This window comes from Eutrigla gurnardus (assembly GCF_963514095.1).
Source record: "Eutrigla gurnardus genome assembly, chromosome: 7".
Taxonomy (NCBI): domain Eukaryota; kingdom Metazoa; phylum Chordata; class Actinopteri; order Perciformes; family Triglidae; genus Eutrigla; species Eutrigla gurnardus.
In genome coordinates this window covers 20,005,614-20,026,939 of record NC_139921.1, presented here as the reverse complement: position 1 = coordinate 20,026,939, position 21,326 = coordinate 20,005,614, and the positions used below count along the sequence as shown (strand labels likewise).

General features: G+C 42.1%; 3 protein-coding genes across 4 annotated transcripts; 2 read left to right on the top strand and 1 right to left on the bottom strand.

Annotated features, from left to right (window-relative positions):
• Positions 1–7,986: 7,986 nt before the first annotated feature.
• LOC311015979 (cannabinoid receptor type 1B-like) lies at positions 7,987–11,420 on the top strand. The gene is made up of 2 exons (XM_084013423.1): positions 7,987–8,369; positions 9,107–11,420. The coding sequence occupies exon 2, from the start codon at positions 9,183–9,185 to the stop codon at positions 10,602–10,604; it is 1,422 nt and encodes a 473-aa protein (XP_083869549.1). The 5' UTR covers positions 7,987–8,369; positions 9,107–9,182; the 3' UTR covers positions 10,605–11,420.
• An 879-nt stretch (positions 11,421–12,299) lies between these two features.
• On the top strand, positions 12,300–14,885 carry LOC311015949 (akirin-2-like). The gene is made up of 6 exons (XM_084013394.1): positions 12,300–12,453; positions 12,788–12,967; positions 13,188–13,331; positions 13,452–13,601; positions 14,018–14,089; positions 14,232–14,885. The coding sequence occupies exons 2-6, from the start codon at positions 12,790–12,792 to the stop codon at positions 14,240–14,242; spliced, it is 555 nt and encodes a 184-aa protein (XP_083869520.1). The 5' UTR covers positions 12,300–12,453; positions 12,788–12,789; the 3' UTR covers positions 14,243–14,885.
• Positions 14,886–15,159: 274 nt separating this feature from the next.
• On the bottom strand, positions 15,160–20,819 carry orc3 (origin recognition complex, subunit 3). Of its 2 annotated transcripts, none has more exons than XM_084013392.1 (20): positions 20,634–20,819; positions 20,412–20,463; positions 20,236–20,333; positions 19,673–19,811; positions 19,402–19,506; positions 19,145–19,308; positions 18,922–19,061; positions 18,561–18,720; positions 18,245–18,358; positions 17,986–18,119; positions 17,706–17,769; positions 17,482–17,598; positions 17,321–17,400; positions 16,828–16,961; positions 16,580–16,674; positions 16,369–16,466; positions 16,119–16,260; positions 15,903–16,019; positions 15,552–15,631; positions 15,160–15,415 (listed from the first exon to the last, which is right to left on the bottom strand). In XM_084013392.1, the coding sequence occupies exons 1-20, from the start codon at positions 20,655–20,657 to the stop codon at positions 15,310–15,312; spliced, it is 2,163 nt and encodes a 720-aa protein (XP_083869518.1). In that variant the 5' UTR covers positions 20,658–20,819; the 3' UTR covers positions 15,160–15,309. The 2 variants fall into 2 exon arrangements, with proteins under 2 accessions (XP_083869518.1, XP_083869519.1); XM_084013393.1 differs by having other exon boundaries at positions 16,580–16,668.
• Between the last annotated feature and the right edge of the window lie 507 nt (positions 20,820–21,326).

Here is a 21,326-nt window from a genome sequence, read left to right as displayed (position 1 = left end):
CTGATCGCTTAGGAAAATGAAAGACATGCTTTAGCCTTTTATTTTGTAAAACCGTGTTAATGTTAGCTTTCTAGAACAGAACCAGATGGCTGTTGGGACAGTAATGGCACTTCAAAGGCAAGATGAAGAAACAAATGGCTGATAATAAATTTACTTCTTCTAATGATTATAGCCTCAAACCTGTTGGCTTTAATCATGTAATATCACTCTGGCTGTCCCAAACTCCCAGAGCTCATATATCAAAGAAATAATTTACCTTCTCCTTCTCTGATGCCACAGACACTCCAAACACTTACTCTCTCACACACACACACACACACACACACACACACACACACACACACACACACACACACACACACACACACACACACACACACACACACACACACACACTAAGAGGCATGTTTTCACAACTTTTGGGGACATTACCTTGATTTCATGGAGACTTAACCCAACCCAAACCAAGTCTTCACCCTGTTTTGAATTACGTTATGGGGACTCAAGTCCCCACATCAGATTTAAGTCCCCACAAGACAGGTATGCACACACACACACACACACACACACACAAACACACACACACACACACACTAAGAGGCATGTTTTCACAACGTTTGGGGACATTACCTTGATTTCATGGAGACTTACCCCAACCCAAACCAAGTCTTCACCCTGTTTTGTATTACGTTATGGGGACTCAAGTCCCCACATCAGATTTAAGTCCCCACAAGACAGGTATGCACACACACACAAACACACACACACAAACACACACACAGAAAGCCTCATGTTCAGTGAATGTGAATTTGGGAATCATCAGAAAATGGAACGATTTCCTTGTTGGAACAGGTGTTGCTGCGTGACGCGTCATCAATCAATCACAACTTAACAATGAACTCCAGACTCTGGTGGTCACGACCTTCGACCTCGTCCACAAACATGTATTTGAGAGAGACTGATGAGGGTTGAACCTGCGTGAACCCAAAACTAGGTTAAACCGCCGAGCCGAAACTGATGCAACACATCTGCTAGCGTTATCACCGTGGAGGCTGAAGCAACCTGCAGATACAAGCGGCGTGCGGTGCATTTGTATTTGCAAAGCATGTTTTGTGACAAAAGAACATATCAAAGGATAAGATAGAGATACCATGAAAAGACAAACTAAACCAACAACGATATAGTTTAACCTGATTTAGCTTATTCCTCCTTATGCCATAGAGCTCCATTGTTATACATTATAAACATAATTTTAGCTGCTAAATCCTCTACGATGTTCACCAGCTCGTCGCTAAATGTGTCTGTCTGCTGTTTTCGTTGCTCAGCGGGTGTTTAGAGGTTTGTCACTGAAATAATTACACTAGAGTGAACCACAAAAGCAAAGGTGTGGGCGGGTAATCAAAATAATGAGCTGAAAGATACTAAATGGTGCTGAGGAACTGCAGAGAGTGTGTTCACATTACACTCATCATTGTTAAAATGTAGACATACATAAGCAGCTCACTATGGGATCGGGAGGCACAGACGAGCTGGAGAGAATGGAGAGAAGGGCGAATGTATTGTTGGTTTTGATTTATTTCACAAATCAGTAATATGGCCTGCATTATAGTGAAAATATCAACTGGAAACAACATAAATACGTACCCCTGTTGTAGATTTATCACCTGAGTTCACACTGAGATATTGGGGAAAATGTCCATGCGAGGGAGTTGTTAGAGCAGTGAGTCGCCATGACCTTGCGGAGCGACCCGTTGATGAAGCCACACAGACCGATACAATTGCAAGCATAATCATTGTATCTGTCACTCTCCTGTATCCCTAAAGAAAATTAATAAATAAATAACTGGCACACAGCATCAATAAGCAAAGAAAAGCAATGTAACCCAAAGGATCACAACAAGCCTGACGTGGCAATAGACCCAAATAACAAGAGAACCCCGAACATGACACATTCATCATCCACCGCTTTTCAAAAACACTATCATCAAAACCAACTGTGGGTTATTTCTTTTGTGTCGTCTCATAGTCCCTGCAGAGTTAAACACACACACACACACACACACACACCGGTGTAAGCCAGGCGACCTTGTGCAGTTGTGGCACAGCAGTGTCTCCATGGTGATGCACCTGAAACGCTAACAAAGACACGGTACAGCTTCCACGCTCCTCTCCACTCGTACATCTGAAATAAGATTGATAATTGTTCACGTCTAGACATAGAAGAATCGTTTTCTGCAGGGCTTCACTGTTATTACTTGAGGGTTGGGGGTGAGAAATAAACGCAAATATTGATGCAAGCAACAAAACAATTCAGTGAAAGGGAAAGAAAAATTGAAATCTTAAAGCAGCCTGAAAAATATGTATTCCATTTGGGCAGAAGTCGACGCAGACAAATTACATCTTAGTACCAGAGGAGAATAGTGAGAAGGTGAACTGTTCAAAAGTTCAAAATGACTTTTTAAAACTTATACGATAGATCTTTACTTTATATTCAATACTGGAACGCAGGGTCGTCTGATGATTCAAAGTTTAGCCACATACGCATCTGAAGTCAATTAGGCCACAAGCTGTGAAGTGTTAAGAAGAGCGAGAGGGGGGGGGGCTATGTAGGTATAAAGTGAAGAAATTGTCTCCGCTCGCCAAGTTCAACATGACGGCTGGTGGCTGGCTGCCAGCAGGGTAGTTTATGCTCTGTAGCCATCAATCTGTTTTTCAGCCCAGATGGCTGTGATTGGTGTAGGAGGGGGAGATATGAGCTCTACCTGACATGGTTTATAATTAAATCAGACTTTATGTGCTATACTTCTGAACAAACATAGCATATTTTGGTCATTATCGACTAATGTCCAACTGACGATCTTATAATTGGTTTGTGTTCAACGTATTCATACAGTGATGTCTCCAACCTAAAGCCTCCTCGATGCTTTTTGATTTTATGGGTAATGACAAAATAGCTTAAAGGTTTATTACAAGACCCATAAATTCCTGATAATTTCCTTATTATTTCTGAGGAATTAATTACATTTCCATTCAAGATCAAAGGGGAAAGAACGGCAATGCATGCAACTTGGAATTCATTATGAATAAATTAGTCATTCTCCAATTGAGGGTACATTTCCTTGAAGAGATTAATTTTCCTATTTTCTTAAAATATATCCTATTTTACCAATAAGGGCCTTAAAGGGCCCTCTTTGCCTCAAAATAATGATTAAAGTCAGGATTTTTTTTTTTTTACCTATAATTGTATGTGTAATGTCAAGGAGTATGTTAATTGACTTTACAGTTTTTTATGATTGTAATTCAACTATATGTTGAGGGAAAAGGACATGTTGCCATGCTAGGCTACCACTGAAATGACGGAGCCAATCCCCGTCTACACTCACAGACAGAGTCGTCTTCCTGCAAAGACCGTGAGGGCTTCAGGCTGTCAGACAGTCAAATCATCGGGGGTTCGAAGGTTCCCCTGCAGACATTAACAAGTCCACAATTCTGGAGACTTTGCCTGAGGAAATTACCCACAAATCATAGCATTGTGACATTCAACATAGGGTTACCAGCAGAAGCCCTGAGGCACAAAAAAAAGGTAAGCTAAGAGGACACACACAGAAACATATATATATATATATATATATATATATATATATATATATATATATATACAGAAACAGTATAATAAAGCAATCATTAATGCTTTCATAATTGCATAACTTGCATAAGACTACATTTCATCGGGAGGTGAAATGTCATCCACCGCTGCGGTTCATCTTTGACCCCAGCCTTTTATTAAGAAGGTCCCGGCGTACTGATATTACAATCATGACCCCGGGACTCCATTCAGACTCCTGTGGCTACGCTTGCCCAGAAGACTGCGCTTGAATTAAAATGTTATTGGATCGAAGGGTTTTCTCATAATTGGGTGCACTGTGAATCTAAATTTATCCATTTGCCAGACACGTTGTTAGGCATGAAAGTGTGCAGGCAGTAATAGAAATAGAGAAATATTAAAATGTATCAGATGGAGGCTTTCTCTTTCCTTTCTAAGTCAATTCGGTTTTGTTCTTAAGGCCGTTGAGTTCACACACAGGCCACATCTGACCAACAATCAATACAGTAATGTCTCATGTGCAAACTGCTCTTTACCACACATGCATTAACGCTGATGGACTACTTCCCTTTTCCTGCAATATGCAAGCAAATGCACGCTTGTATGAGAGCAGAGGAATATTTTGCACCTTCTTTCTGTGATAAGCCTTCATGCTGAATTCCTCTCACTGCAGTGAAAGCAGTGAGTGAAATGAAAATAAAAGCATTGTACGGACTCCGCACTGATCGAGAAACCAATTTCAAACACTTTGTTCTGTTGATGTCGGTGCATTTGCGGTGGAGTCCCTTCATCTAGATGAAGCTAAATTATATAGAAAAAGTATCTCCGTGATGAAAGAACTTCCTCTGGGATCACACTCTGAGATTGTTTGCTGGATGCATTCGCCAGTAATGGGGGAATAAATGTGATGGAGTGAGCGGAATAAGAATGGATAAGTACAGTGGCGTTTTCATGGACATGCTGGGCAGGAATCAAGCTCAACCTGTGAGACCAGAACACAACGCTTAATATGAGCATTAAGTAGCTCGCCACTGTACTGCACTGCAGCATAGCTCAGCTTCAAAGGAAGAAAATATTTTCCCAATACTGCAGTTTATAAGCAAGTCTGTTACACATATATTTTCCACTTTCTTGTACAATAAATTAAGTATATAGCTGTACATCATTTGAAATATGTAACTTAAAGTTTAAAACATGTTATAGCAGCAATATTTTAACATGGGATAACATCTTTCAGCTCATAGTTAGGGTTACAACAACAATACTGTTTTTATTCCACTCTATCGCATCCTTTTTGGATGCAGCAGGCAGCTGTTGTCAAGTGAAAAAGAGCTCACAACCTGCCCAGCAACAAATGGCAGAATTAGTGATAGATAGATAGATAGATAGATAGATAGATAGATAGATAGATAGATAGATAGATAGATAGATAGATAGATAGATAGATAGATAGATAGATAGATAGATAGATAGATAGATAGATAGATAGATAGATAGATAGATAGATAGATAGATAGAGGGCTTAATGGCTAAAAATAATTTTGAATTTCACAACTCTTCCTCCTCCCGACAGAAAGGGCCATGTGATTACAGGTGACTGTTGGTCTCATGGCAGTCAGGTCCATTCTGGGTTCTCGTCATGTCTCTGCAGCTCTGCAGCTGGGCGGGGCTAATGAATTATTCCCTGGCCCTGAGTAAGCCAATGGCACAGCAAGGTGCTTCCAGATCAAGGCCTTTCTGCTCTGGGTTGCAGTTTTTCCTCTGAAGCCACAGGGTTACCGGTCCCTTCCTCGTGAAAACCCTGAGAAATAACACGGAGAGAAACATTCAGCTGAGCTGTGATTCGCAGCCTCGTCGTATGAGTAATTCAGCCGTGCCAGTAGCTGTCATTTGCATAGTGTTTGCACAAGCGAGCACTCACTGAACCACCTGCTAAATCTTTGTGATTACCGCTGCTGTGTTGTTCTGAGATAGCCTAAAAAAAAGGTCTTTATGTGACTAAATGGTGCATGAAGGGGATTCTACCCACTGACCGTTGCAACGTCGGCCTGTCTATTCAAAGAAAATCTCCCGCTTCTGCGATGGAGAGTCATGCATTTCAGCTGATCCTCTTGCTTTTAAAGAAGGACTAAAAGAAATGCATTGAATTACACTGATCATTTATTTCTATCTTTTTATAACTGGTATTTATGGTGTTTTGAGAGAGCTGAAATTCAGCCACAGAAGGTATTAAGTCACAACTTGTCATCCTCTCTGCTGTGCTGCTATTCGAAACACGATGGGGAACTTCTGCAATTTACTTCCACGTTTACTCTGAAGTCATTTCCAAGTAGGGGGGGGGGAGGTTATTTGTTCAATTAAAAGTCTTAACAAACACCTTCGATTTGCCTAATGAAGTGATATAATTATAATAAGTGATGCATGCATCTTCACTTTATGATACACGTAGTTAACATTATATTTGGGTCTTTTTCCTCTTTGCTGATATTGTGTCTCCAGCTGGGGAGGAACAGAATATAGACGTGGCAGATTAGGAAACTGTCACTGTTCAGCCACAACCTCCTCTCTTATCTATTTATGCATCTTTCTCCTCCTCGCCCTCCCTCCCTCCCTCCCTCCCTCCCTCTCCCATCATCCAACCCTTCAACACAAACACGTCAGAGACAGTCTGCTTTAGAGGCTTGTCTGGTAACACGCTGTGTGTGTAAAATGCTTCTTGCCCACAAAATAAGTAACTTGTCCCTCAGAATGATCTTGTCCAATAGCTTGGAGAAAATCAGGCAAGAATGCACTTTAATTTGCGTGTTTTTGCGGGCGTGTTTCTCCAACTATTTTGGCGTCTTTGAGCCTGTGTGGACTGAGAGCAATGATTTCATCATGTAGGCAGCAACTCAAATAACAACCGACTGTAAACGGAGAAGGATCGATAGCGAATGAGATGCATTATGGTGCTTTGTGTGAGGAATTCTGCTCCAAATCAATCACTTGCAGAATTCACCACCAAAGACAGATGGACGTGAAACAATAGCAGCAGCCTCTCTTAACGGCGCGGGGCCCGCATTGTGGAAGAAAAATTGAACTTCCACAAATCGCTGTCACAGTCATGTTCAAGCCCTTTTGTCATCGCAGACGGCTTTGTCTTTGAAATCTCTATCTCGTGCACCGATGCCTTGGTGAGAATGACGCTGAAATATTGATGATAATTATTATGATGGATGTGGATTGTAATACCCTCCCCCCCCTGCCTCTGCTTCAAGAGATAATAGATGCTGTTTTTCAAGCCAAAACTTTATCTGGATCAAAAGGGAGACACCAGTGAGCGATGAAAAAGGGAGGCACATAGCAATTTATCTGGAATTAATTTCCACAATCAAACCGTTGGTGTTGAATATATTGTGATCAATAGCTGCTTGAATCTGCTTCAAGCGCAGCATCACAAGTGTTCAGTAATTAGTTGGACGACTCCTCAGCCTCTTCTGTTCTGCCAAAAAACTGGATGCGCTGGCATCACGGGCACAGTCGTTCATTGTTTTCCCATGATGTTGCATCGCCAAATGTCATGTATTTTCCACAACAAGATACATGTAATTTGGGAGATAGCTCTGCTGGGAGTGCAGAGTGGAAGTAATTGTGCAGCTGCGCAGGAGTGGAAAAGGACCCTTCATAGTGTGAATGTGACCCCCAACTGCAATAAGGAAATAGATAAACAGTGGAGGATGTTCACGAATTGACTTTTAGTAGCAGGGTGGCTTGGAAATTGCACTGAAATGACACCGTGTTGTGTTTTTAAATGATGTTACTATAAGCATGGGATTACTGCAATATTCATATTACAATAAAGAATAAAAAAGCCTTGCATATACAAGTATCAGCAGCAACCTGTTACTATCAAACAAATGGAGTGGAGTATAATCAAGTATCACCTAAAAAGGTGCAGTACTTTCAACCAAATCACCTTACTTGTATTTCCATTAGTGGAGGTTCTAAAAAGAGGTTGTTCACAACAGATCAAACAGGGAGTTAAACTGCATTTCTCAGCCTGTCACTTCAGTGGTTTGTAGGACATCTCACCAAAGGACTGCAGCTGAGAACGAAACCAGCTGGCTAACACGCTGGCACGTTAACAGAAACGTTGATTCATGTGTGATGTCCTTATAAATAAAGACATCAGATGAAGCCCACATCTAATACATCCAAAACGTAAAATAACGTGTCTGTAGGATTACATACTGCACATATATATTGACTGTGAATGACAGAATGAATGTCTTCATATATTAAACCCATATTTCAAATAATATTAATATTATTGTTATTGGGACACTGAACAATAAAACGCGGGTTGAAAGCTGCTTTTCATTACTTGCCTGCAGCAGCTGCTCCGCTCTTGTATAAATAGGTGTGGATGATGCTCAGGGACGTACGAACTACTGCGCTCAAACACCTCAGACCACGTGACCAGCGGGCGCACAAAAAGGAGCCTTAACGCCGCGCGCGCTTCCACAAGCACACACCACGCTCGCGCTCTCTCCGCCGGCTGCCCGCCCGCCCGCCTGCCCGGCTCCACTCTGTTTGACACTGACAGTGTCTGGGGAGTCAACACGCGACCATTCCCCCGGCAATCATCAAAACAACAACAACTGTATGATCACACTGGTTTCCGTCTCTTTGTGGAGCAACTGTTTGGTGAAGAGAGTGAAGACAATAGACGGTTTACTCCCACTTTAGTTTTCGGGGGCAAGATGTTTGTGCTGCGAAAATCAAGGTAGGGTTGTTGTTTTTTATTTTTTTATTTTTTTAGGGGACTTTTACGTATTTTTTTTTTTTTTTTTTTTTTTTTTTTTTTATTGTGATAGTTTTTAATTTCTGGTATTTTCATTTATTTGGTCGTGCGTAATGTGTTCTTGTGATTATTATTGACCAATACAAAGCAACGCTTTGATCCAAATATGAAATATTCAATGTAAATATTAATTAATTATTCGTCTTTTGAACGTATCTCAGTTGCAGCGGGTCATGTCATGTTTAATTGTTAGCCAGCAGTGTTCGATATTTCCAAAAAAGCTTCACAAACACTTAACTGCTAATAATTGATATCATCATTACTGGCATCTACATGTAAAGGGATCATTGGACAGACATGTGCACTCTTTATCTTGTTTCTCCCTAGATGCATAGTTAATCCAATGATTATTGAGAGCTTAATGCCTAATGACCTGCTTTAATTAATAAGAAAGCCTGTCTGTCCTACATACTTAATGCAATGATTTCCCCTGAGGCTGCACAGGTTTGTCATCAACTGTTCAGTTTCCCACTGTTGTCTGGGATGCATCTGCTCTGGAGTCAGCTGGCTGATGCACAGATTCCCACCCATATCTCCCAGCAACAAATCCATTTTCCGCTATATGAACCACTGATGCTACTTTATTGGAAGCATTTAATGTGATAAATAATTGCATTCTTTATGAAAAAAAAAAAAAAATCTCCTGTTCTCCATCACAGATGTCTCTTTGCGTGGATCTAATGCAGTTACACCACACTCCTCTCCACTGAGCATCTCTTCAGCCGCAAACCAGCCATGAAGTTGGCTTTGCACAGGATCGCCGGCACCACTCTGAGTACGCTGACAACAGGTGTCGAGTACGTCGGCTCCAACGACGCCAGCTATGACGACCCCTCCCTTGACTCGACTCTGATCAAGAACCGGTTTCACTTTGAGAAGCCTCAGTCTGCCTTGATCGGCAACTCCTTCCCCGGACTTGTTCCCGGAAATAAGGAGGTCATTTTCTCGCCTATTTTCCCCACCAACGTGTCAGACCTTCTGTTGAGTAATGGCACATCCGTGGAGAGCGGAGGGGCCGCGCAGTGCGGAGAGGACTTTGTGGACAACATGGAGTGTTTCATGATCCTGACACCGAGTCAGCAGCTTGCGGTCGCCATCTTGGCGCTCACTCTGGGTACATTCACGGTGCTGGAGAACCTCATGGTGCTGTGCGTGATCCTGCACTCGCAGACGCTTCGATCTCGGCCTTCCTACCACTTCATAGGAAGTCTGGCCGTGGCTGATCTGATAGGCAGCATCATTTTTGTCTACAGCTTTCTGGATTTCCACGTCCTCCACAGGAAGGACAGCCCCAATGTTTTCCTCTTCAAACTGGCGGGAGTCATCGCCTCCTTCACGGCCTCGGTCGGCAGTCTGTTTCTCACCGCCATCGACCGCTACATCTCCATCCACAGGCCGATGGCGTACAAACGCATCGTCACGAAGACCAAAGCGGTCATTGCCTTCAGTGTTATGTGGACCATCTCGATCGTCTTCTCGCTGCTGCCGCTGCTGGGGTGGAACTGCAAACGTCTCGGCACCGTCTGCTCCGACATATTCCCTCTGATCGACCAGAAGTACCTGATGTTCTGGATCGGGATGACCAGCATCTTGGTGCTGTTCATCATCTACGCCTACATGTTCATCCTCTGGAAGTCCCACCACCACGCCGTCCGCATGCTGAGCCGCAGCTCCCAGAGGAGCGTGATCGTCTACACGGCGGAGGGCACCAAAGTGCAGACGGTGAGGCCCGAGCAGGCCCGGATGGACCTGCGCCTGGCTAAAACCCTGGTTCTGATCCTGGTGGCCCTCATCATCTGCTGGGGCCCACTTTTGGCCATCATGGTTTACGACCTCTTTGGGAAGGTGAACGACTTCATTAAGACCGTGTTCGCCTTCTGCAGCATGCTCACGCTGCTCAACTCCACCGTGAACCCTGTGATCTACGCCATGAGGAGCAAGGACCTGCGCAGGGCCTTCCTCAACATCTGCCATGTGTGCCGGGGAGCGACGCAGCCCCTGGACAACAGCGCTGAGAGTGACTGGAACAGCAGGAGTGTGAGAGGCACATCAGGCAGGGCGGGGAAAGATGAAGCCCGCTGTGGAAAGGCGAGAGTAAAAGTTGCTCAGGTCACCCTTTCTAGCGTGACGGAGACGTCTACTGCAGAGCCGGTCTAAAAGATGAGCTGGCCTAATCTGGTACAACTGTGAAATTATTGTAGAATAGCCCCGAACCTCCATGTGCACTGCTCTGTGACTGTGAAATGTGCCAAAAAACGGTTTATATACAGAACTGAAGACCTTTCTGTTGCTTTCAAGCTGAAATCTGTAATATTTAGAACTTATTAGCTGTTTGATGTGATGAGACTCAAGGATCTGTTCATCATCTCTTTACAGTTTCACAAATCTGATGCCAATTTGATCTAATTGAATTCAGTAAAGAATATAGTCATATATCCTGCTGTGATTTAAATATACATTAAGTTACAGATTTCAGCTTTAAGATGGACAAATCATGGCGTTCCCTTTTGTTCTTTCTTTTTCCACGTTACATCATTGTGACAGTACTGCAAGGTGAAACCGTGTCTGACGTCATGCAACATGTCATTTTGTAATGACAGCTCACTCCTTGTAAGTGAAAGTAGCAAACCATGAGTGATCTGAAATCAGCTTTTGGTGAAGGCCGTGATATTGTGAAAATTTGGCATTGTAATGCTATTTTACTTGATTTATTGTATTTATTTATTTATTTATTACTTGTACTTTGCAAAGCAAAATGGTGAGCCATTCTTTGAAATACGAACAGCTATTTGATCAAATCGAAACTTTAACCTGTGGTGATTTGGAGATGTTACAGTTGCTTATAACACATGCTTATGAAATAGTGACAGCATTTTGTGAGGCGTTACACTTTGGTATTTTTGCGAGGGCATCCATTCTGCTATTGTGTCTCTTAACTGTGTGTATATGCAGGGACATGAGTTCGATAAAGAAATCTGTCTATTTTTATCATAATTCTGTCAACATAACATGTCCTTTTTTTCTCAATAAAAACAATGAATTCTCAACAAATCTGCCTCTGCGGCTAATTGTATGAGTGTGTGTGAGTGCGTCCTAACAGCTGTAGGCAAACTCTATTGGCTTGTTAGATTAGATTAGATTGAACTTTAATTGTAATTGCACAGAGTACAAGTTCTGAGGCAGCAAAGTGTGGTTTAGCATAACCTGAAGAGCCAAAAGCAGTAATAGAGTAGCCTAATGTACAAATGTAAAATAAGCAGTAAAATGTAATTGTGAAAACATAAAGATATGTACAGTATGAACAATAGAAAAAAAGGTAATGGCTATTACTTGTAAACCCTAAGCAATGTCTCTTGTATTTATGTGGACGTGGATAAGTCCAGCCAACGAGGAATTTTACAACTGTTTACCATGACGACTTCAGGGCCTTATAGATGAAAATATTTCTCATGACAAAAAAAAAGCAAACATTTGAGAAAAGCTTCTCAGAAAAAGAAACTTTTGTGTAACCGAATATGGATTTTAATCGTCTTTTAACCTCTGTAATGTTTGTGCAACACTGCCCCCGTGTGGACATAAAAGAGACACCATCCATCCATTGTCTTTATTATTTCCCAGTGGCTGATCATACTGATGAATGAGTTGTAGTTAATTGAATAGCCTAACCAGGTTATAATATAAACATAATTGTGAAATAATATATTTTTGATTGATGTATGGTATAACGAGGACGACATTAACGTTTACGGTAATTTCTCGTCTTGTACTGTTCCACTACATGACCCAGAGTGCATTGTGGCGCATTTCGCACGTGACGTCACGAGCCGGAGAAGCCGACAGCCCCATCAGCCCCATATCAAAAACAAGCAGCTAAGTTGCGCTAGCTACTTCTGTCTAACAGCAGACAGTTGGCCTGCAGCCGGCTGATCGTCACCTCAACTTTTGGGAAGCAACTTTTAGAACAACCCGAGTTGTTGATCGCAGTTGGACGGACCAAGCCTTTAAGGTAAGAAACTGTTTTGTTCAAACGTACAGCAGAGCGCACTGCTCTCCCGGCGGTAGCCAAAGCTAACGTTAGCTTTGTTTTCTTTTTGATTATTTGCTAGCAAAGCACGGCTAGCGTTAGCTTGCTAGCAAATATTAAAAGCCGGAGCTGCGCAGTATGCTTAGCGTGTATTGCTCAGCAAAGGAAACTGGTTTAAGTTGAATAATCCACGCTGTTATTAGTCAGGCGCGTTAGCCATGGTTAGCAGTTATCTGAAATAACTGATGTTATCGCTTTATTAATGTCCTGTTTCGGTATTTTGCACCCCCCTCCGTCTCCCTTAAACAAACTGAAGTCATGGCGTGTGGAGCCACCCTGAAGAGGACCATGGATTTCGATCCTCTGATGAGTCCGACGTCTCCTAAAAGGCGAAGATGTATCCCCGTGTCCACGTCGTCCTCATCCTCATCCCCTAGGAAGTATCTTAGCATGGAGCCCTCGCCATTTGGGGAGTCGTCGTCGAGGCTTAGTGCAGGTAATGTTACTAATATTGGTCAAGTTGGCCTGCTTGGTGAGAAGCCAGGGGCTTGGGAAGCATTAGCAACACGTTGAAGCACACACTGCTAAACCAACACACACATGCTTATAATGGTTTATTTGTGGACTCCTAACATGGCAGCTGTGTTGTCTACACTAATAGACCTTTTCTTCTTTTTTTTTTCTCACAATTTTTTTCCTTTCTTTTGTCCTACTAGAACAAATCCTCAACAGCATCAAGCAGGAGTACAAACGCATTCAAAAGAGGAAGCATCTAGATGGAGGCTACCAACAGTCAGAGTGCTGCTATTCTCCAGAGTCCCCATCCCAGTCGTCTACTATGAATGTTTCCAGCATGCCAGGTTGGTTGAGTAACAACGCTGCCAACAGGAGAGACCGCTCCAGAATTTGAAACGTAACTCGGGCAACCCGAAATACCGCACTCCCCCCTGATTCTTAGGTTCCTTGTGTGATTTGTGCAGGGACGTCCTCTGGAGGTGTTTCTCCTACTAGAAAAGAACAGCCATTATTCACCCTCAGACAAGTTGGAATGATCTGTGAACGCCTGCTGAAAGAAAAGGAAGACAAGGTGCGGGAGGAGTATGAGGAGACGATGACTTCAAAACTGGCAGGTTGGTGCACACTGAACAACAAAAAACCACAGTCCAAAACAAATAAAGGCATCCGATATTCATTTTGTCACATTTGAAAAGCTGGAACAAAGCAAATGTTTGGCATTTCTGCTCATTGTTCACATTTCTGTCAAATGGTTAACGTGCTTATCTTTGCAGCACTATTATAGTCTGACTTTATTTCTATTGTCAAAATGATCAGTATGCTAAATTAAATATTTAATCTATAAAATGTCAAATTCTAATTGGTTTAGGCACAAGAGCACAAATCATGTCTTCAAGTGTCTTGATTTTCTAACCAGCTGTCAAAAACTCACAAGTTAAAACATCTATTTCTTAATAAAGTCTCTGAGGAAATAAAGCATCACACTTCATTGTACGATAGCAATTCTTATTTCCTGTCCTGTGCATTTCAGAACAATATGACACCTTCGTGAAGTTCACACATGATCAGTTAATGCGACGATTTGGGGAGCAACCTGCGAGCTGTGAGTTGTCTTTTTCCACATTCCTGTATCACTCACATTACTGTATGGTGGTGGTGGTGAGGGGGGGGGGAGTCTTGGTTTGAGCACCGCCTTTTTAACAAGTCTGGTTTCTGTATTTTGTTTCATCTCCCCTCTTCTCCAGATGTTTCCTGAGTGTGGCCCAGAAGTCTTTTGCAAGACGGCCTTGCTGAAAGCTATCATGTGATATCTCAAGAAAGAAGAAAAGGAAAGGAAAAAAAAAAAAAAAAGCTCATCATTGTAAGAGATTCAGTTTAGCTAGTTTAAATGAAACTTTTCTTACTGTGCCATATTTCTGTCTTTGGGCAAAGGTTTATATGAAGCTGTTGTCAGTTGTTACCACTCTGTTGTTAGCAACTAGGTGCTTCCTTGTAAATTAATGGACCCTATCTCTACCAGTGGCCTATGTTCCTCCTGCTGTATGCGTATCTACAGTTATCTCACTTTTGTAATGATTCCCAGCATTCCAGGCTTTGTCACTTGTTTTCTGTTTGTTACATGTACATATGATAAAGCAGTGCAAGAGTTTTACTTAAGGTTTGCTGGTCAATCTGAGAGGAGAAGAAACAGCAAAACAGAGCGAGTTTATTTGCAGTTTGTCCTCTGTTCATTGCTTTTTAAATTGAGCATAAAGTGGGCTAATACGATTTTTTTTGTTTTGTTTTTTTTGTTTTTGTTCTCCCTACCAGTGTTTTATTTATTTTGACTTTTGTTTTGCTGGTATCACTTTGAAAACAATGTACTTATTGGAAAAAATAAAAATCTTTTAAGCGTTGAATTGTTTTGATGCAATTTTGGTTTATTGATCTCCTTGTCCTTTGTTGTAACATTGGCTCAAGTGAGTTCAAGCAACTTTATATAATGCATCCATATTTTAGCTGTGCCTTCAGTATAGGAACGGATTGGCTCAATCTTATTAGGAACGGACGGTTTAAGTTTGTAGATGCTTATCACAGAAAGGAACTACTAGAAATGTTTGGTGGATCATCCAGCACCTGATGTGACCGTCCCGCTATCATGAGATAATAGCTACAAGGTAAAAACAACACATGGCTCCATGATTATCGGACACTACATGGATACTTTATTGGAGGTAAAAATGCATTACAACAAATATAAGTCAGTCTATATGGATTTAAATGAAGGCAGACGGCAGACACACGTGCATAAAGTGTGATTTGTGTAGTTCCTTCAGTGTTCGGTCAGCATCCTCCCCAAGTGAGTCGAGCCACGTGGTCAGTCTTCTGCTTGGTGGACTTTATGAAGCCCAGGAACTCGAGCTCAGACACGGCTCGGATGAAGCGAGCGCTGGAGAACAAGCTAAGGAACAACACTTCTCAAACGTGGCTTATACACTGGGTAAAAGTAAAGATTCATCACCATATTGAAAGTATTAAAATGGGGGGGGAATAACATGTTTGTAGATGAAGTTACAGAAGGATACTGCTTAACATCATCCACTTTCCCAAAGTTGTCAGAATCTGGATCATTACCCTCAGCAGCAGAAACCACAGTGGAATAGGCCTGAAAACAAATGACACAATCATCTCAGGAAAACAGTCCATATGGGTCGATATTCAATTTTCAGATCAATAACGCAACACATTGATCTTTGGGATCAATAGAATCTCCCCTAGAGAATCAAAAACACACTTCCAACCATGAAAGTTTGTAGGGTAAAGGTGGTGTGGGTTTAAAAGCGTTATCTTTTGTTTTCCCTTAAAAAGATGTTGGCTGGTGTAATTGAATGGCATTATCAGACAAATATCAAATTATTACACGTATAAAAACTCACTTCCAGCCAGTCGTAGAGGTTTATTAGCCTGCCGCACTCCAGATGGAGTTTGTAGGCGATGCAGATATCAGGAGCAGCGTTAGAGACCGTCCCATCCTCAGTCTTTAGGCGCTCATTCTGGAACAAGAGGATTCAATCAGAACTTTCCTTGCTCTCCGTTTCTCCTCATGATGAGATAGCTGCACGGCTGATGAGATGAATTGGAGGAACGTGTACCTGAAGATAGTGATAGGGACTGTTGAGTGCCGCCTGAATGGAGGTGCGAGGTGTTGCATTGAGGTGGCGTCTCACGGTGGCAGAAGAAGTGTAGTAACAAACTTCATGGAGCGTCTGAGACTCTGGGGGAGACAGGTGACTCCTGCGTGGGCGAGAGAGAGAGAGATCAGCCCAGGAAGAGTTTCTACAACGTTTATGCAATATAATTATTGTATAAAATTAGTTCCAGCAGAGCAAGAACACGTCTTACTTCACTAAGCTTTCAATAAACTCGAGAGCTTCGTTTCGCAGGACCTCAAATGGACTCAGTTTCTTGGATCGCCGAGACTCGTTCATCTCCAGCAGCGTCTAGAACATGGGAGAATCATCATTATGGATTAAACACATAGGTGAGTTGGAGGATCCATCTTCTGTTATCTTCACAGAAATGCTGTGAAAATAACATACAATCATTAAAAGACCTTCTGCAGCTGGAACAGATCGGTTTTCTTCTGGAGATTTTTCACTGGGGAGGTGATACAGTCGTCCACACTGGGGGAAGGTTCAGCAGCTACAGCTGTTTAGAACAAGACAAAAACAATCCCACGGGGTGTTGGGTATTCAATAATCACATTTATTATTTCAGAACAGAGACTAAGGATGAACATAAAACGAGTTAAAGTAACGTATCAACCAACAGAACTAATTTAAACAGAGTGGCTGCTCTTACTGTCCAGCTGCTTGAATTTGGCGAGCATGTCTTCAAGCTGGACAAAAGCACTCTTCATCTTCTTTGACTTGCTCAGCTGCAGAATCTCTGTGCACCTCTGGAGAGAAGCGATCAGCTCCTCTTTAGCCAGCATCCTGGAGGGAAAACACAGGAGGGTTACCATCGAGGGCAAGAGGCTCCAACTCCAACTGCACTGAATAGTTGTCTGACTGTAACGTCTGGTCTGTTCACAATAAAAAGCCAGTGTGAAACAAAAAGAAAAATGCTGTTTTACTGAATATTAATGGTTATTTGGCCACCAGGAGGAGCAATAATCATTCAAATATCCTCAAATATGTTGTAATCTAGTGGTAAAGTGTGTAACTCAAGTTAGCTGGAAAGGAACTAAACCATCTCTTACAACAAATGAGACGTGGTTATGACAACAGTATATGATTATTATCCATTTGTTGGTCTCACTTGTTCACATACAGGATTAAACAACCAGACTTACTTCAGAAGCTTCATGGCTGTCTGGTAATCCTCGTTCTCCCACAGGTTCTTCTCCAGACATATTAAATGAAGCTCTCTGATCTGTAGCGCACATAATTCAGTGTTACAAAAAAAAAACTGACCAACAACAAGAAAGCGTTTTCAAAAGCTGTCATTTCTTACCTGTTTCCCGAGGGGGTGCCGAGGTAATGACGAGGTCAGAGTGTGCAGACATCGCAGAATGGGATAATAGTTCTTGTGATATTTGCGAAGGGCCTTTATCAACTTCCGACACACCTCCTAAAATCAAAATAGTAAGAAACGTACAGCATTAGATTTTTTTGAGGGGTATGCACACTCATTTTCTGGCTACCGACTTAGGTGTAGAGATAAAACAAAGAATGTACCTTTAAATGAGTGTCATCTGTGAGGAGATTCACTTGTTCCTGAGGTTCCTGCTTCTCTACATACCTGAAAAAAAAAAAACACAGGTTAGACTTGATTTACAAGACTTGATTCATGTGAAAACTTAGTAACCTGTGTGTTTAGTGCTTGCAACAAAACTAAATTATATTTTCAAAAAGGCTTAATCTTTTGTCTGCCAAGTCCACTTAGAATAGCTGCATCTGTGAAAAACCTGTGAAAAAAAGTGAAAAAAGTTGTGTGTGTGTGTGTGTGTGCTTGTACCTCTTGAACGAGGGCAGCTGCCTGATCCTCTCCAAGTCACAGTGACCGAGCTTCGTCGCATTATGCAGAGCGACCTTCTTCTTACAGCACAGTACACTGAGAGGCTGGGAGTGGAAGTGCTCTAGTAGGGCCAGCTGCACAAAGACGGAGCAGAAAGGGTTTTTTTTTTTTTTTTTTTAGTGCAACGGAATTAGGTCTCCAGACTAAAACGTACGAAGAGAGGACACATTGGATACACTATTTAAAAGCTACTAGGTACCTGAATGCCCTTGATGAAGTTTCTCACTGAGAAATCGTGGTAGAGGAAGATGCTGATCAGTACCTGCATCACTTTACCCTTGAGCTTAAAGGGGAACTCAGGCGTCAGGATCAACTAGAAACACGGACGACAAATACAATTCACTTCACTGAAATGTCGACACGATAACCTGGTGAAGAATTTGATCGAAATATATGCAGCTTCGCTATTTCTATGGATTACATGTCATGGTGCAATTTTTTTATTATCACCTGTACCAAAAATAGCCAAATCTTTCCTCACAAGTTTGAAGATGACATAAAGCAAAAACAACTACCTTGTCTATGACTGTAGCCAGGTGCTGTGTACAGGAGAGGGACTGGAAGAGCTCTATGCACAGCAGGGAGGACACAGAGTGGGGCAGCATGTGCTGGATGGTGCTGGGCGACGTGGCGATGCCAAAGATGAACATCAGAGGAAGACGTTCAACATACCGGCTGTGGAATGAGTTTGTGGAGACACCGTTTTAACAGCGGACTCAATACTGTATCAATAAAAGACGGTTTCTCTGTGGGGCCACTTAGGTTAATGATGTATGGGAAGGTAACCATAAAAGCATAATTATTTCATAGATTGACACATTGTAGATCATTTTATTGTAATTCCACAAACAGGAAGAGGCTGTAGTTTCCCGTTACCTGCAGATGAGTATGAAGTCCTGAAGAACTCTTGGGTTGAAAGCCTCCAAATCTTTGAAAATAACAACAACGGGAGGCTGCTGCGCATTATCTCTGACAGGAGAGCTACGCTTTTTTCCAGGAGTACCTGTGTCGGATCTCTGAAATACAAGGAAAAAGTGCTTTCAGGTAACTTAATTACAAATGCAAAATGACATGCACTAGTTGTGTTTTAAGGTCCCACCTTTGTTTTTGCATCGTACCAAGCACAGAGCGTGCCAAGGGAGCAGTGCACACTCTTGTTGAGCGGAGCGCCGGTCTGCTCAGCCCCGTCCTCTTCCTCATCATCCACACTCACGACAGTGCCCATTAACCGCTCCAGGACCCTCTTCATCAAATGCTTTAACGCTGAAATGATAAAACGTACTTGAAAGTTCATATTGTATCGGTTTGACGCTATTCTAAGATACAGGGAAATGTGTTTTCCTCCGAGTCCCTTACCGCCACACTCTTTGGCCTGTACAGAGGCCACATGAGGAGTGACTGACTGCTGGAGCAGCTCAGACAGACTCTGGAAGGTCATGTCATGGTCCGGGACATTGACACCTACGGAGGTTATGAAAGGAAAGGAAGGTCAGACAAAATGTTGGAGTAGGCTTCACGAAACCCTCAACGGCACGCCACGAGACGGGTGAATATATAATCGAGTGGAAAGGACATGCGGCTAATCAATAAGCAAATATCGCATGTTGCTGCCTCTTCAACAACTTACCGAGCACAAGAGCCGCCGTAGGGATCTCACTCGCCCTCATCTGTGATGCCCAGTCACCGTGGTGACGAGTGGAGGAGCACTTCCTTGTGAAGTCAAGCAAGCTGTCCAGGATGTTCCTGTTGAGCTCATCCTGTAAAGTCTTACACGCAGCAAAAAAAGGAGTTAAAACTAACGTCATCCAGAAATTGTTTATGGGACTAATTTTTTAAGGTTATTGTTGTTGTTTTTTAAGGGCAGCCATTACTGATACAATAATAATGCTCTCATTCTATGTCAGGCATGCACAATACCAGGACATTGGCCCACCTAAATGGAGCAGGAGCATAATCAATGTTATTAATGACATCTGTGATCATCCTGCAATGACGTGTCAAAATGGCTGCTGTACAAAAAGGGACTATTTGGGAGGCATCTCCTGTTTTTTCAGTGTTGCATCACATATGAAACGTGTCATACATGTCCAGTCAGTGTAATGTTTATGGTGTGTTAAAATGTGCCAAATAAGGACTTCAGACCAAGTTAGATTGTAAATTCCGTCGGATGAGATGACCATCTGTTCTCACCTCCGTGTCCGTTTTGATTTTGTCCCATAGATCGTGACAAAGTTTGAATCGTACGTCACTGTTCTCATCACCTTCACAGCCACGGATGAAATAGTCCTCTGTGGAGAAATGGCATGGACGTCAGTGTACCGTTGGGACCTCTCAGGTGAGGATACACGTCTTTAAACGGGACTCACCCAAGCTGAGTGTCTTCTTTTTCTTCGCACTTGGCATGAAAACGAAGCAGCCCTGAAACACCAACAGCCAAATGTTACTATCAGTGCCAGTTAACTATGCGCACAAACAAAGAAACTAAACTTAAATACGGCCATGTTGTGTCAGGACTGCCTAGCTATAATGTCATGAAGGTTTATGAAGCTTAACGTTACGTGCAACGTAACTTCATAATATTACGTTACCTTGGACACAGATGAAGTAGACATCTTGGCGTTAGCTATACGTAGCGGCTGTGTTGTATTTAGGATAGTTCAGTCAGTGACGTGCACTCAATGCCGTCTGGCTAGACGTAAAGTATTTGAACGAAATGCAGCTTGTGTGTGTGCAGCGGTGTCGTTAACAAACTAGCTGCTACTTCCCGCCAATATGACGTTTGCGGAAAGGGTGTATTCAATAAATATGAACGGAAACGTGCGTGTTCATAGCTTAGTTTGGTCAAGTTTTAAGTTCACATGCATGATTAAAACTCTCATGAACACATTAAAATGACACGTTCGGCCTTAAAGCCTAGTTTGGTTTCATTACGTAGTTTCTGTCCATACTTTTAATTGCCGTGGATAGTTTTTTTTTTACGTTGCTGATCTTGAACACCCCCTTACTTTTCCTGTTGCAGTGTTTAATATCAGGGAAAGTTAGATAATGATGTTTATGAGAGATTATGCTCCCCTAATAACTTTATTATATATACAAAAGTAGTAGTAGCCTAGTATAAACATCTGTAGCAGGATACACGTTTTTAGTTATTCATATACCACATGTATTTAACTTGTTAAGTTTTTATTCAAGTGAATATTATGATATAGATCTCATAGGGACCTGACCAGGATTTTTTATGCATTCTTTAGTATATATTTAATGTCTTGATAGCATTGTGC

Coding starts and splice junctions, on each gene's coding strand:
- LOC311015979 (XM_084013423.1), top strand. CDS start 9,183: ATGAAGTTGGCTTTGCACAGGATCGCCGGCACCACTCTGAGTACGCTG.
- orc3 (XM_084013392.1), bottom strand. CDS start 20,657: ATGTCTACTTCATCTGTGTCCAAG. Junction 17,599..17,705: donor CAGATGACACTCATTTAAAG/GTACATTCTTTG, acceptor TTTTGATTTTAG/GAGGTGTGTCGGAAGTTGAT. Junction 16,467..16,579: donor ATCTGTTCCAGCTGCAGAAG/GTCTTTTAATGA, acceptor CCCATGTTCTAG/ACGCTGCTGGAGATGAACGA.
- LOC311015949 (XM_084013394.1), top strand. CDS start 12,790: ATGGCGTGTGGAGCCACCCTGAAGAGGACCATGGATTTCGATCCTCTG. Junction 13,332..13,451: donor GAATGTTTCCAGCATGCCAG/GTTGGTTGAGTA, acceptor TGATTTGTGCAG/GGACGTCCTCTGGAGGTGTT. Junction 13,602..14,017: donor GATGACTTCAAAACTGGCAG/GTTGGTGCACAC, acceptor TGTGCATTTCAG/AACAATATGACACCTTCGTG.